At 37.3% G+C, this 17,077-nt stretch overlaps 1 protein-coding gene across 1 annotated transcript in view; it reads left to right on the top strand.

Annotated features, from left to right (window-relative positions):
• Pnpla8 (patatin like phospholipase domain containing 8) overlaps nucleotides 1-15,023 on the top strand; it is a 42,868-nt gene extending 27,845 nt beyond the window's left edge. Inside the window, exons 7-10 of the mRNA XM_031355291.1 lie at nucleotides 2,294-2,351; nucleotides 7,357-7,551; nucleotides 10,717-10,912; nucleotides 13,837-15,023. Coding sequence (XP_031211151.1) covers nucleotides 2,294-2,351; nucleotides 7,357-7,551; nucleotides 10,717-10,912; nucleotides 13,837-14,111 — 724 coding nt within the window. The 3' untranslated portion in view covers nucleotides 14,112-15,023. The remainder of the gene's footprint in view (nucleotides 1-2,293; nucleotides 2,352-7,356; nucleotides 7,552-10,716; nucleotides 10,913-13,836) is intronic.
• The last annotated feature ends 2,054 nt before the right edge of the window (nucleotides 15,024-17,077 follow it).

Genomic DNA, 17,077 nt, shown 5'->3' on the forward strand with positions numbered 1-17,077 from the left:
TATTTGGAGGGGAACCTGGGAAAAGAGATATTGTAAATAAAGAAAACATCTAATTAAAAAAAATGAGGCCATATTATACATAGATTATATTTGGTACTGTTTTTTATTTGATGTCTTACAATTTCTTCTCGTCATTAGTCTCAAACAGACTGTAATATTAGAATTTTATTTCCAGAATAAAATCAATACTAGTATTTTGCAATAAAAACTAGAAGTGGAAAGTAGAAATTTAAGTCACCCCAAATTTATTATTGCAAGCTATGTAACCTGTAATATATTTAGTTATTTTTCTTGATTAAATTTGTGTGTGTGTATATGGGTTGTGGATGAATGTATGGGGGGTGCGCATGTGTGGGCACATGCATCCAAGTGTGCAGATGCAGGCGCAGGTCAGAGGTCAGCATCCAGGGCCTTTACTCAGGCACCGCCCACCATTTGCTGGAGACAGGATACTTTCACTAGGTTGGAGCTTAGCTGAGCAGGCTACGCTGATTGGCCATGAAGCTCCAGGGCTACCTGTCTATACCTCTCTCAGCTCACCATTGCCACATTTACAAGCACATGCTCAGCTCTCTGTGTGAGTTCTGAGGATGCAAAGTCTAGTCCTCACGCTTCAGTGAGACATTTCCTTAGCACATTTACTTTACATAGCTGAAGTTACTTTATACTTGTAAATTTGTATTCTTTCCCTTGTTTTCAAATTTATTATGGTAGCACTTTTGAAAGACTGCACTACATTCCAGAATGGGCTGGGATCATATTTTTTTAAAGAATTTCTACCCAGGATATTTATGAACACATAAGATTTATATTTTTCTTCCTTTTGTGATTAGGATTATCTATGGTAGAAAACTTTAAACTTCTGCCAGCATTTCAGAATGTATCAAACTTGTTAATTTATAGGACATGTTCATTTGTTCAAATGCTATCTTTTTGAAATAATGAAATATTAAAGAAAACACTGAAAATAACCTATAATCCCACTAAGAACAAAAGAATTTCACATTCCCCTTTAGAACATATAACCAAACAAGTATTTGCTTGTGTGCATTTGTCTGTTCCTCTTCCCCTCCAGTGGAGATAATCCACTTAGCATCTGTCACAGGTGATCTCTTATTATATATATAATTTTTAATGGTTGTTCATTATCTCATTTTATTACTTTTGTTTGTTTGTTTTGTTTTTTTGAGACAGGGTTTCTCTGTATAGCTTTGGCTGGCCTGGAACTCAGTCTGTAGAGCAGGCTGGCCTTGAACTCAGAAATCCACCTGCCTCTGCCTCCCAAGTGCTGGGATTAAAGGCATGCGCCACCACTGCCCGGCTCATTTTATTACTTTATTTAACATATTTCCTATTAGAAAAGGACACTGAAGATGTCTTATTTTTGTAGTTTACAAATGGACATGGATATGTTAACGTAAGTCTGCTGATATCTTTAAAGGGAAATTGTAGACATAAAAGTATCAGAAATGTTACACATATTTTGAAAGTTTTGAGAATAAAAGATCACATGAATTTGGGAGGGGAAAGTGGTGATGGGGAGAGGGAAGGACTTGGAGGGCAAGGAATCAAGGTAGATTTGGTCCAAACACATTAACACATGTATGAAATTTTCAAAGAAAAGTCTTGAGATATATGTATATAGCTGAATTGTTCTTTAAAATAAGATCCTGGCTTACTCATCTTCCAGCACCAATCTGTTTTATTTCTATTTTACAAAATCAAATTAATTTTTAAAATATATGAGTTTGGGAAGTTTTTAGTGACTGCCAACCTTTTAAATATTTTTTTATTACTTTTTTTTGTGGATTTTATGGATATAATCTTTTGCTCATTTTCATATCAGAGCAACTCATTATATTGTGAATATATTAACCATATATTGAAAAGTATATTAAATTGTTTTTTGCATTTATTTATTGTGTGTGTATATCTTTTTGTGGATATTTGTACCACACTGTTCTCTCTACCATGTGGGTTCCTACAAATGAACTTATCATTGAGACTTGATGGCAAGTATGCTTATACTGAGCCATCTAATGGGTCCAGAATACCTTTTTAAAGAACATACTTTATTTATTCCTAGTTTCTTTTACATTAAATTTTTAAAGGAGGAATATGTCTTAGTTTTCTTTTTATTGTTATGATAAAGCAGCATGAACAAAAGTATCTTTGGAAAGTGTTGATTTGGCTTACACATAACCAATCACAAAGCTACAGGCAAGTCTAGTCCTTGATTGTTATGCGATAAAGTAGTTTTGCTATATAACTCATGTGTTCTTGTTTGCTAAAGGGATAGAATTGGATCTGCACTAATGATTGAAACAGCGAGAGACCCTGCATGTCCTAAGGTGAGTGAGGTCTCCTAGGCAGAGCATCACAGAGTCCGGAAAAACCATGTACTAAGAGAAACATTCTTGAGAACTTCTTGTAATAAATGTTATTGATTCCTTATCTATTAGATCATTCTATTAAAATAAAGGGTGTAACTATTAGATCGTTTGTAGTAAAAGTAATAGCTTAAAAAATGAATTGAGACTGAGAATCTAGAATATTTTATCATAATATTTTAACAATTGAGTGATTTAAGGAAAATTAAAGTATTTTCTATCTTAGATTTTCAAAGAGAAGTTTTATATAACATGTAAAATCAACAGGATTATATTAATGTACAAGTAGAATCCTAATTTTTAAAAATTGAGTCATTTAGGTATGCCTCTACTATGTATGCTTCATTTGTTTGAAACCTCACAATCTGAAATTGTTTTAACTTGCTTTTAACAATAGTTAATTTGCTTGAGGATTAAAATTGATGTGTGTAGAAATCCCACACAGCTTGTATTTACTCTTGAATGGCAAGGTATAAAGATGCAAAATCAAGATAGCACTCCCTCTGCTGGTCTTTATAACTTCATCACTGTTAGACCTTCATTTTTGTGACTGCTATATGCCTTTGTGACAGCACTGAATTAATAATGCTGTGACATTTTACTAGAATCACAATGCTTTCAAAGTGTATAGAAACAATGTTTTATAAGTATATGATATTTGTTAATCTTTAGTGTTTTTTATTTCTGATAATATTGTATTAGTTATATTAATATAGTAAAGTAAGCTAGACACTTACGTGGGACCACAGGGCTGTGAATTACCTACTTAATGTGATTTTTAAGTAAATAATCTCACAAATGAAGTAGTCCTGAAGTGGATGCTGTGGAACATACTAGCAGTTCTCTGAAAGCATACATTTCAAGGGATGTAAGGAAGGCTACTTTGTGAGACTTCATTGTGAAGACTAGTAAGTAGGAGCATTCCTGGCAAAGGGACAAAGAGAGTGGTCTATGTAGGCCTCAAAGAGAATTCCAGGAACTGTAATTCCCAAAGACTAGGGGCCAAGGATCTGAGGGCAGCATGTGGGATGAGACTAGAACAGTAAGGCAGATTAGATCACACACTACTCTTGAAGGCCATGACAAAGAGATGACTTCATTCCTTGGAAGAGGACCCTAGGATGTGCCCTACCTACCCCTCTTGTTTGTTCTTCTGGATTACTGGGCCTCTGTTTTTGTTTGAATACTTGTTTACAAATTATGGGATGTTGTTAACTTTGGGTAAAAGAATAAACGTGCACAGGAAATCTTGAGCCATTTGCAAAGGTTTTTTGTTGTAATAGAGTAGGCAGCTACAGATAGGATTCGTAATCCTCTTTTTTCTGTATCTCAGTTATAGAAAGACCCTCTGGATTTTAGTGGATGGCCAGTTGGTAGCCATAGATGACAAGAGTCATGAATTCTAGAAATCTAGGATAGGACCTTTGTTTATTAAATGACAAAGCATACAGGGCCCTGGCCGGGTTTGACACAGGACAGGAAAGCTTAGGCCTGTCATCTGAAAGCTTTGAGAATTTGTGCAGAACTATGCTATGACTTCACTAAAATCGTGATATTTTCCCCATTCTTTTCTTTCATTGAAAATGGATTCTTTTCTCATATATTCTGACTACAATTTTTCCCTCCCTCTGTTCCCTGTTCCTTCCCATCTCCCCTTCCCTTCGGATCCACCCCCTTTATGTCTCTAATTAGAAAAGAACAGGCTGCTAAAAGAAAACAGCCAGGCATGATAAAATAAAATAGTAAGTCAAAGCAAAGTCCATCACGTTGAGCTGAACAAGGCATTCCAACAGAAGGTAAAGTGCCCCAAGAGTAGACATAGGAATTTGAGACCCACTTGTTCGGGAACTTAAAAGAGTCCCATGAAAATACTAAACTGAAAAGCTATAATGTATATGCAGAGGACCTAGTGCAGACCTGTGCAGGACCTGTGCTTGTTGCTTCAATCTCTGAGTTTATGTGAGCCTTGCTCAATTCATTCAAAGGGTCTTATTCTCCTAGTTTGCTCAATCCCCTCTGGCTCTTGTACTTTTCCACCCCAGTTTACTGCTCTAGTTGATGGTAAGACCTGGAAGTATGGAGCCAGTAAATGAGACAGAATAAATTTTCACTTAAGAACCGTCTTTATTCAGAGCATCAGACAATTTATACCCTGAGGGTTAAGAAAAGTCACCTGAGTAAAGTTTTCATGAGTTCAAGCTGTATATAATCCTAAGGACAAGCTGCAGGTGAAACATGATTTCCCATACAGAATATAAACAAACAATGGATAGCCACTTGCAATGAGTAATCTGAAGTCAACTATCATATCCACTACCCCAGGGAGGAGCACATTCCAAGAACAACCCATCTTATGGAGGAACAGAGATTACAAGACTTTTGTCTTGTTTACTTGGAGTTTTCGTACAAGGTCTCAGAAATCTCCTCACACAGCCTCATTGGTGTACTTGTTCTAATGTGTCTCCTCTTCTGAGGGGTTCCCTGAGCTCTAAGGCGAGGGATTTGATGGAGACATCCCATTTAAAGCTGTGTGTTCAAAGGACTGTCACTCTCTACATAATGACTTGCTATGGGCCTCCTGCAAGAGGAAGCCTCTCTGCTGAAGACTGACTAAGGCATGGATCTATGAGTATAGCAGAGTATCATTGATACTTTTTTTCTTTTATACTAGAAGTGTTTTGTTTTACCCTAGGTTTTTGGACTATCTAGTCTCAAGTCACCCAAGCAGTATTGGATATGGGTTCTGTCTTGTGGAGTGGGCCTTAAGTCAAGTCGGCTTAAGGCTGCTCCCACAAGTTTTGTGCCACCATTATCAAAGCATATTTTGCAGGGAGAACAGATTATATGTCAACAGTTTTGGTTTGTAGCTAGGTTTGTGTTTGTTTCTTTTGGAAGCCAGTAGAATAACTTCCTAAACCAAGATACTAGAATGTAGGGCTGAGGCTCCATATAGGCACCAGCTCCATTGCTCCATGGTCAGTGAGTTGTGTGGCTGTTTTTCTCAGCAGTGTCACTGGCTGTAGTTTGTGGAGAGCAACCCCTTACCTTAGCAACAGCCTGGGTTTGTTTGGGGATTTCATTGGGACCCCCTTGGCCAACAGCTCAATTGAATACAATCTAGTCCTGGTACTGGAAGCATTGTTGGTGACAGGAGATGGCCAGTTGGTAGTTTGTATCCTCCATTATTAGGAGACTTCATTAGGATTGCTTCCTGTGTTTTAATAAGTTTCTACTGCACTGTGTTTTCATATCGTCACTCAAGTGCCCCTCAATTCCATCTGTTTCTCCCCACATTTCCTTCCTCAACACTATCTCCCCTCTCCTGCCCTATTTTATCCTTCCATTTCCTTTCCTACCCACCTCCTGTGCACCTGTAAAATCTGTTCTATTTCCTCCTAGGGAGACCCATCTGTTCCCTTTTCGTCCTTTCCCCTATACCTAACCTCTTAGGGTTTGTGGAATATAGGTTGGTTATTATTTAGTTAATGACTAATACCCACATACAAGTGAGTACATACCATATATATCTTTCAACATCTGGATTACCTCACTCAGGATGTTTTCTTCTAGTTCCATTCATTTGCTTGCTATACTGGCTGGTTTTGTGTGTCAACTTGACACAGGCTGGAGTTATCATAGAAGGGAGCTTCAGTTGGGGAAATGCCTCCATGAGGTCCAGCTGTGGGGCATTTTCTCAATTAGTGATCAAGTGGGTAGGGCCCCCTTGTGGGTGGTGCCATCTCTGGGCTGGAAGTCTTGGGTTCTATAAGAGAGCAGGCTAAGCAAGCCAGAAAAAGCAAGCCAGTAAGAAACATCCCTCCATGGCCTCGGCATCAGCTCCTGCTTTCTGATCTGCTTGAGTTCCAGTCCTGACTTCCTTTGTAATAAACAGCAATGGGAAGTAAGCCAAATAAACCCTTTCCTACCCAACTTGCTTCATGGTCATAATGTGTGTGCAGGAATAGAAACCCTAAGACACTTGCAATCTCATTTTTTTTTTTTTAACAATTGAGTAACATTCCATTGTGTAAATGCACCCCATTTTCTTTATTCATTCTTCTATTGAGGAACATTAGGTGGTTTCCAGTTTCTGGCTGTTAAATAGAGCAGCAGTGAACATGGCTGATTTGTTATCTTTGTGGTAGGATGAAACATCCTTTGGGTGTATGTCCAAGAGTGGTGTAGCTGAGTCCTGAGGTAGATGGAGCTCCAATTTTCTGAGGAATCTCCACACTAATTTCATTGGGGTTGTATTAGTCTGCACTCCCGTCAGCAATGGAATATTTTCCTTCCACATCTTTGCAAGCATGAGTGTCACTTGTGTTATTAATCTTAGCCATTGTGGTAAGTATAAGATGGAATCTCAAAATATTTTCAAAGCACATGAAAATTTTTCTTGTAGCCAGCCGGGTCTACAGAGTGAGTTCCAGGACAGCCAGGGCTATACAGAGAAACTTTGTCTTGAAAAATCAAACTGCATTTGTTGAAGTTTAAGAATAAATTGTCAACACTGTTACATCAGTTATGACTTTAGAAATGCGCATCTTTCTGAATCTTCTTAAATAAAATCATGTATTCGAGTGCATCTTCTATTGTTCTCATCTAATATATCTCAAACTATCAAACCTTTTATCTTTTCTTTCTGCTATATCACACATGTAGTTCTCTGTTAGTATTTTGTGTTCACACATTGTTCTTGTTGGTCTCGTAGATATATATCACTAAATAGCATTCAGTTGGCCATGGTAGTTCACACTGTAATTGCAGCACTTAGGAGACCTAAACAGGAGAACTGCACAAGTTCAAGGCCAGTGTAGGTTATATGATGAGTTTTAGGCCAAGTAGGATTACAGAATGAGACTCCTTGCATTTAACAAATTAATAATAATAAATAGTATTCAGTTTTTAAATAATCTAGATATTGTGGGTAATAATTATATTTTTTGTTTACTTTTAAACTCTCTAGGTAGCTGCTATAAGTACCATAGTAAACAGAGGACAAACACCAAAAGCTTTTGTGTTCAGAAACTATGGTCATTTTCCTGGCACCAACTCTCACTATTTAGGAGGCTGTCAGTATAAAATGTGGCAGGCCATTAGAGCTTCATCAGCTGCTCCAGGCTACTTTGCTGAATATGCGCTGGGGAATGATCTTCATCAAGTAAGTGGACCTGTATGGCTGTCTTTAAATTCATAAATGTTTCAATCAGCATTAAAGCAAAGAGGGTTATGTGGGAGGGTTTTGACAGAGGAATGGGAAGGAGGAAATTAAATAATTATATTCAAATCTCAAAAAACAAAAGATTTTTTTTTTTTTTGGTTTTTTGAGACAGGGTTTCTCTGTGTAGTCCTCGCTGTCCTGGAACTCACTCTGTAGACCAGGCTGGCCTCGAACTCAGAAATCCGCCTGCCTCTGCCTCCCAAGTGCTGGGATTAAAGGCATGTGCCACCACCCAGCGAATTCTTTCTTTTCTAATCATTGAAGTATTTGTGTACTCTTTATTATAATCACTTATGTGGGAAAAAAAAGTATAATATTACTGGCAAGAACTTTTAGATAGCATTCAAACCTATCTTAGTGTTTTACTGCTGTGAACAGACACCATGACCAAGGTAACTCTTATAAGGGCAACATTTAATTGGGGTTGGCTTTCAGTTCAGAAGTTTAGTCCACTATCAAGTTGGGAACATAGCAGCATCCAGGCAGGCGTGGTGTAGGAGGAGCTGAGAGTTCTACATCTTCAGTTGAAAGCTGCTAGTGGAAGACTGGCTTCCAGGCAGCTAGAATGAGAATCTTATTATCCACACCCAGAGTGACACACCTAGTACAACAGGGCTACCCACACCTTCTAATCCTGTCACTCCCTGGGCCGAGCATATACATACTCCATCCCAAAGCTCATGCATAGACCTTCTGTATAAGCTGTCTGTTGGCTATATAAACTTGAAAACTTCCTCACAGAAATTTAGTTTTTGACCATTTTTATACTAATGACTGTAATCTCAATTTATTTTGAGCTACTGCTAAAATAATTTGTGTAAAGGACAGAACTACATTGAATAAGAGATGTACTTTGTAACCAGTGGACACCAGGAACAATAACACATTTATCTTAAAAAGTATATTCGAGGTGGCGAGATGGCTCAGCGGGTAAGAGCAATGACTGTTCTTCCAAAGGTCCTGAGTTCGGATCCCAGCAACCACATGGTGGCTCACAACCACCCATGATGAGATATGATGCCCTCTTCTGGTGCATCTGAAGACAGCTACAGTAAATTAGGCTGGAATGAGTGAGGCTGGAGTGAGCGGGGCTGGCAGAAGTCCCAGCAGCCCACACACATGATCCCTCACAGCCATCTGTACAGCTACAGTGTACTCATACACATAAAATAAATCTTTAAAAAGAAAAGTATATTCAAATGGCATCTGTAATTTTAGACCCTATTTAAGTACATACTTATTTTGTTTTTTTCAAGACAGGGTTTCTCTGTATAACCCTGGCTGTCCTGGTACTTACTCTGTAGACTAGGCTGGCCTCGAACTCAGGAATCCACATGCTTCTGCCTCCCAAGTGTTGGGATTAAAGGTGTGCCTCACCACTGCCTGGCAAGTAAATACTTTTATAGTGTCTTTTTGTAAATCTTGCGGAAAAGAATTCCACTCAAAAAGTAATGTTTTATTCTAAAATATGAGTGATCTTGATTGCTTAAAAAAACTTGGAAGGAAGCAAAGTTAGTCTCGGTCTCTTTCTTACCCTTTAGGAAGTTGTCAAAGATAACATTAAAATATAGCATTTTCATAACCTTTTCATCCTAAATTCTTTAAATTTATAATATTTTTAATTTCATTTTAAAAATACATTTTAGCTGTCATGTCTACAAGTCTCTCACTTTAGTTCATATTCTTTTAGAGTCAGGTAGATTATAAATTATGGAGCAGGATTTAGGAAGAAGAAAGTCTAAATTGAGAAAAGGCCTCCCTAGGACTGGCCTGTAGGAAAGAAAGTCTCTAGGGCATTTCATTGATTGGTGATTCATCAGTCTTCAAGTTGCCAAGGGTAAGGGGAATTTCCCTTTCTTCACGTTACTATTGGTCATGGTGTTTTATCATAGGAATAGAAACCCGAAGACAAAACTAAAGCAGGGATTCTTTCTCAGTAGCTGAAGTTACTTCCTCTTTGTCAGAAACTAGCATAGTATTTATCTTGAACTAGCACTTTTCACACAGAACTATTCTGTCTCATCTTTTTCATCTCTATTTCCAAAATTAAGTTGTTAACTTTCCATCTTTGCTAAAAAGAATCTGATGCATCATAGTTTTAGTAAGGGTTCTCTAGAATTAACAGAACTTACAAAATTAATTTCTTTATTCATGAATTCCTCTAAAGGACATAGCTGAATGTGGCTTAATAACTCAGACTACAACATAACATAAATAGTTATAGACTGAGTTGATAAAGTCACTAATAAGATAGTTAAATAATACAGATGTGGTTTATTTACAAAGAAGTTTTCATCTGAGTTGTCTATAGAATGAATAGTCAATTAGATAAAAGGAAATGGGGAATGCTTACACAGTTTGGATAAAATGTTTTTGGAAATGTTACAAATAAAAGTTTTGAGACAGTGTAAAGGTAGCTAATGCCATTGAATTATACCTTTCAAATGAGTTATACCCTTTGAAACTTGCCTATAATTATTATCAAAAAAGCCCTCAAATTACAAAAACAAACACAAGAAAGGGTTTAATCAGGGAGAGATAGCTCTGTAGTTAAGAGTGAATACTGCTCTTCCATAGGACTTGAGTTTGGTTGCCAGCACCCACATCAGAAAGTTCACAACCACCTGTAATTCCAGTCCAGGGAAATCTGATGCCTTTGGCCTCCATGGACATCTGAATGCGAATAGACACATATTAAAAATAGTAAAATTCAGCCATTAAAAAGAAACTAAGAAAGAAGTAGCTGGGCCAGCTCAGAAGGTAAGGTGGGAAGATCATGAGACCTGAGTTCAATCTCTAGGACCCACATGGCAGTTTTCCTCCTACCTTCATGTTGTGTGTACACAATTAATAATGAATATACATGGAAATGTTTTTAGGATTTTCATTTCATTTCAGTATTTTCAAGCAGCATACACAAAGATATCCAAAAAGTTGTTCAAAATAGGAAACTAAAACTTACCCTTCTAGAGGGTGGTTTTGCAGTTGTAGCATATGAATAAACTCATTTGAAAGGATCCTCTTGTCATAAGTCGATCACTACAGTGGTAGCTTTTCCCTAGACTGAGTTCTGAACTGACTGCTCTTATGGCTTGTGTTTTTCAGGATGGAGGTTTGCTTCTGAATAACCCTTCGGCCTTGGCCCTGCATGAGTGTAAATGTATCTGGCCAGATACCCCACTGGAGTGTATAGTATCCTTGGGCACAGGACGCTATGAGAGTGATGTGAGGAATACGTCAACATACACGAGCCTGAAGACCAAGCTCTCTAACGTTATCAGCAGTGCTACAGATACAGAGGGTTAGTCTTTCTGTGCTCCCTTAACTTCAACTTACAGCGTTTCCATTTAGGTAAAATGTGATCTCAGCTGTGAGAGAGTGGGTTGGGTCTACACTGTGAGCTTTGGGAAGCACACAGGAGCTCCTCACCCTTCCTTTGTCCAGTGATCCTTAAAGAGACTCTCTCCTTGCTTAGAGTTAGAGCAGTATACAAAGCTGACCAGTTAAGAAAAAGAAGAGCAACAAGGGTTAGATGGGTTTAAATGTTCACATAATTGTGAAACAGTTGGAGGATTAAGAGAATTGGATTATGACAAATGTAGAAGTTGCCCGGCATTAGAATTGTTTCTGCTCCTGCTGCCCTTCTAGTAGAGTCTAGAAAAGACCAACATGGGCCATTAAAATATCAGTTAATCCAAAAGCCTTCCTCCACTAATACTCACCAGACCTTTTAAAACTGAACCCCTGAATGTGCCTCTTCTTTCCCCAAGTGCATCCACCACATTAATCCTTACTGTACTCCATGCTTTCTAAGAACTCTTGGGCCTCATGGCCTCTGCTATTGCTGTACTGTCTCTATAAGGCTCTCTGCTCAGCTCAGATACAAGTGTGGCCTTTGTGTCATTCAGTCTGTCTGTTCTCCAGAGTACCTTTCCAGACTACTTCAGCTTCCTCACCTTTTTTTTTTTTGTTTGTTTGTTTGTTTTTGAGACAGGGTTTCTCTATATAGCCCTGGCTGTCCTGGAACTCACTCTGTAGACCAGGCTGGCCTCAAACTCAGAAATGTGCCTGCCTCTGCCTCCCCTTATTCCAGCCACTTAACCCAGATGCTTTTCTTCCGCCCTCTCCAAGCACATTCTTCCTCTTATAGCTGTATATTATATATTTATTTATTGCATACTTCTCTGTGTTACTAGAATTTAAGGCAGAAAGTGAAAATGAAGCTCATTATTCAAGTTGTTGCCTGGCATTTGTGAGGCCCTAGATTCATCCTCAGACCTTAAAATGCAAAAATGTGTATCTTGCCTTATCCAATTTATTGTTGATTCCAGTTCTTAGCACTTATTTCAGCCTTTGGTGAGTGTGTATTGAATAGTGAGTTTTGAACTTTGAATATGAATAAATGTTCAGTTATTATCTGAACATTTAAACCCATCTAACCCTTGTTGCTTTTCTTTTTCTTAACTGGCAAGTCTCCACCTAAGCTTTTGCACAGGTCAGCTTTACATATGTCTCTAACTCTAAGCTTTGTTTACATCTCTTTATCTTACTGCTTTACTTTTAGGTTCTAAAATGGGTTATTAATTTCTTAAAGTAGTATTCTCTCTAAATCAACATAACTTTAGTTAAATCAATAACTTAGTGAGATTTTTTGCTTTCTCTTAAAGACCGTAATCTTTTATAAGTTAACCCACAAAAAAACATGATAGTGGGATTTTTTTGCTATCTGAAAAGTTTTTGCCAAATTAGCCTTGCTAAATTAGTGAGATATCTTTTTAACTTGTTAAAACTGACAAAAGCTGTACAATTCATTCTTTAAAGTTAAGTAGAATCTGTATAATTATTGCCATAGACAAGCTAAGGAATCTTTTCCTGGTGTGATTAACTGTGGTTACCATACTGTATATTTAAACACTAGTATTTTTCAGCTGTAGTGATTGAAAGTTTCTATCCTTTGGCCAATATCTTTACCATCCCCAGATTCTGGGACAGCTAGCATTCTATACTCTCTTTTCTCTAAGCTGACTTTAGGTTCTACATACAAATATCGTGCATTATTTGTCTTCATGCGTCTAGCTTGTTTCATTAAGTATGATGTCCTTTAAATCCATCGGTCATGTTGCAGATGACAGGAGTTTTTTCTGCCTTTAAAGCTAACACCATTCTGTATGTAAAATACATATTGGAGTGCGTATCTGGACTGTTGAGTAGTGCAGTAAACAAGATATGACAAATATCTTCTCATGATTCTGATCATTTCCTTCACATATATACCCAGAGTGGGATTTCTGGCACATATGTTAGCTATATAATTCTGTAAAGCACCTGTATTATTTTGTATAGTAGCTTTACCAGTTCGCATATCTACCAGTAATACAGTATGGTCCCCCTTTCCACTTTCTTAGCAACACTTCTTTATTTTAATAAGAGCCAACATTATACTGTGAGTTTGTGGTTTTATTTTGCATTTGTGATGAATGAATACAATTTTCTTATGGTAGAAAATTTCTTTCATCTACCATAAAGAGTCTTTAGTGAACTGGTCTCATACTGTATAAGTCTATACATCAGACAGTGCAAGCACTGTTGGAATTTTTAGAAGATGTGAAATGTTACCTCACTGTACTTATGTTGTAGTTAATGATACAAATATAGAGGTTCGTGACAGTTAACTTTGAAAACTTTTTAAAGTATTACATTGAAACAATAATTTACAATAAGTTGTTATTGAAGTATAATAGCAAGTTTAAGTAGCCTCTAAACAATTACTGATTAAGTGGTGAGTTTACATATGACTAATTAAAAGGAGAACAAGACAACTAACATGATGATAAAGGATGTTTGTGTGACGTCCTCTATAAAGGACGGGGTAAGGGATGGTTCACTGTGGAGACTCAGAAACCTTTGGAGGGCATGGGAATGTGTATGACTTATGGTATTAAAACAAATGCTTACCCATTACCAAAATTTTGTCAAATTACTCAATTAAAAGTGATGAATCTTAATATGCATAAATATATAGCCCAATGAAGATTATTACCCCAAAATGAAAAGCTAAAGAAAGGAAGTCATTTCATCAAGGAGAGTATCAAGCAGGATCCCTAACTGAGCAAATATATGAAGTATTTTGAAAGTGAATTGTAAAAGAGAAAAATAATGGATCACTTCAACATAACTTATTGCACACATTTTCTTACCAACCTTTTTTTCATTTTGTTTTAACAGAAGTCCATATAATGCTTGATGGCCTATTACCTCCTGACACGTATTTTAGATTTAATCCTGTGATATGTGAAAACATACCCCTAGATGAAAGCCGGGATGAAAAGCTGGACCAGCTTCAGCTGGAAGGGATGAAGTATATAGAAAGAAATGATCAAAAGATGAAAAAAGTTGCAAAAATATTAAGTCAAGAAAAAACAACTCTTCAAAAGATCAATGATTGGATAAAATTAAAAAGTGATATGTATGAAGGCCTGCCATTTTTTTCAAAATTGTGAGTAAGGTGCACATGTGCTCTCATAAATGAAGGCCATCAAAAGATGTACCAGTTTAGAGAGGAACGGTATGATTCAACATGGATTTTCTGTAGGACACTTAGTGAATTATCTATCCTTGAATCAGAAAATGCTTTGAACAGCTTCAACCTCACAGAAGATAGGATTGGTAACAGAAGTTATATGGGAACTAGGTATTTAAGATGTTCATAACCTTTAGGCATTTTATTACTGTGCTATTGGTATCCATTGGTCTTAAATTGTTTACTCTTTGAAAATGTGTTAATATATGTGCCAAACAGGAAATGGGGAATGTTATAATTTAGGCTTTACTGTTAGTCATTTCAATCATGTGGAATTTGTGCGACTTGATTTTCTTTCATGATTCTCTATACATTTACACTAAGCATTTTACTAGGTGGGCCCACAATCCATGTGTTACCTTTCACTGTAATAATCATTGAAAGAGATATAAGAAATGGGATTTTCCTTTATTAAAGTACATTTATGTTTGAAATATGAAAAAACTGGATACAGTTTTCTATTCAAAAAGATTGATGAATTTCCAGTGAACTAACTTTTCCTTGAAATTTTAAGATAATGTTCACTTTTGTAGATTGAATGCTATCTTATCATTTACTGTTACAGAATGAATTATTCAATTTTACTAAGAAAATATTCTTATCATTAACAAAAATAAATTATTGAAGTGACTAGTTGTTCAGAGCTAATGCCATTTTAAAGTTTGTTTATTGCTCATAATGATTGCCTGGTTTCTTGTAGCGTTTATGAAGAAATGTTAGTCTAGTTAGATTTACAGAAGTTAAACATGGTGTTGTAGGTCAAATAATCTTCACTGTATTATTTCCCTTGTAAACCTTTATATTGAATTGAAATTTTTTATGAAAAATGAAACCAAAGTGTGTATCCTTTGCTTAGTACATATAAACTAACAGTGCTGCCTGTGTCGTCATAGCATTTGCAGTGCTGGATGACCAAAGTGATGAGATGGGTGAGAGCTGTGAGTGGTTGAGAATGTGGGTGAAGGTCAGCTGAATAGTCGGCTTTGAAGACAGTGGACAGCTTGCAGGACTCAGCTCTTTCACTTGTAAAAGGAGGAAAGCTAGTTGTCAAATTTTGTGTCTTCTCATTTATTTTTTAAGAGCAAGATAAATAGCTTTCAGTTATTTCAGAAGATACTTTAAACACTCCTTTTTTGCCTTTAAATACCAGTAAACTTTTATGTAACTAGACTGACTTACTAGAATAAGAAAAATAGAAACTAATAGGAATCTACATATTCTGGGGATTCTCTGTGATAGCAGATTTCAAGTACAAGATACTGCATGGCCCATATGAGTATGCTCTGGGAGGGTCTCTTGTCCTCACCTAGTGTAGTTCATGCTTTGCCACTTAAATCCACTCTTTCTGGTTTGTGCTTTGCTAGTCATTGCTAAGAGTACTCAGGCCACATCATTTTTGTTCAGCCACATATATTGGGTGCCACGTATGAACTTTCCTTCTAACAAAATATAGCCATCTGTGTGCTATACAGGTTTTTTCGTCTCCCTCAGTACTTGATACTGGCTATCCAGAAAACTGAGTAAGTCCCTGAGTCAGCCTTCATTTTATAAAGAAGGAAGTGTTCTCTGTGCCCAAAAGTCATTCTAAAAGCAGCCTATGAAAGAGAGACAGAGAATTGAGATTTTAGTCTTACATAGATTAAAAAGTCTTTCTCAAAGAAACAGTAGAGAAGTCTGTTTTATTAAATACAAGCTCATCAGTTGTACTAAAAATATAATAAGTATTATTTTGATCTCAGACCTTGCTGAATGTTCAAGAAATCAAATTTTTTAAAGATTTATTTTATTTATTTTATGTGTATGAGTACATGAGTACATTGTAGCTGTACAGATGACTGTGAGCTATTGTGTGTGTGTGTGTGTGTGTGTGTGTGTCTGTGTCTATGTCTGTGTGTCTGTGTCTGCCTGCTGGGAATTGAATTCAGGACCTCTTCCTGCCCCACTTGCTCCGCCCCCACTCGCTCACTCTTGGGAAATGCTCCCTTGCTCTGGCCCTGCTTGCTTTGGTAATTCACTATAGCTGTCTTCAGATGCACCAGAAGAGGGCGTCAGATCTCATTATGGGTGGTTGTGAGCCACCATGTGATTGCTGGGATCTGAACTCAGGACCTTTGGAAGAGCAGACAGTGCTCTTACCCACTGAGCCATCTCACCAGCCCCGAAATCAAATTTTTTAAATAAATAGCAAATATTATTCTTTATTAAGCATTGAAACTCAAGAGGTGTCTTTAGAGGCCACTATGGCTAGATTATAGTCAACACTACGCTCTTCACCCGCACCCCATACCTTTCAACCCATGAGAAATTAGACATCATAGAAATTTTTTGACTGAAAAAGAAGTCACAAAAAGCCTGAATGCATCCTGAGAAGATGAAGTACTCTTCCACCTTTGGTAACAGGAGGGCGCAGCTCGCAATCACTTTCTCTCCTTTCATTCATCATACAGCTTGCAGTTGTTGACATGGCTCGGACCCCTAAAATTTGAGGCCCAAAATTTGTCCTAACTCACTGTGTGCTACAAATAGTTCTTATCAGCAGAGAGTGGTTGTGCACCCCTATAATCAAAGCACAAGAAAAGCTGCAACAGGATGATCAGGAGCTCAGTGATGGCCTGGGATCCATAACTACTCATAAGCTCAACTACATAGGGAGTTCTGGGTCAGCCTGGGCTACGGAGTAAAGTTATCTCAAAGGAAATACAGAGGCTTGCAGTAAGACTTGGCAGGTAAAACCTCTGGCTGCCAAGCCTTATGACTTTTGATTCCACATGCTGAAAGGAGAGAACCAACTGCCATCAGTTGTCTCCTGACCTCCACATTTGTGTTCTGACATGTGCCACACACAAATCTAATTAAAAAGAGAGAGGAAAGGAAAGGGAAGAGAAG

The sequence above is a fragment of the Mastomys coucha genome, unplaced genomic scaffold (assembly GCF_008632895.1).
Source record: "Mastomys coucha isolate ucsf_1 unplaced genomic scaffold, UCSF_Mcou_1 pScaffold6, whole genome shotgun sequence".
Lineage (NCBI taxonomy): Eukaryota > Metazoa > Chordata > Mammalia > Rodentia > Muridae > Mastomys > Mastomys coucha.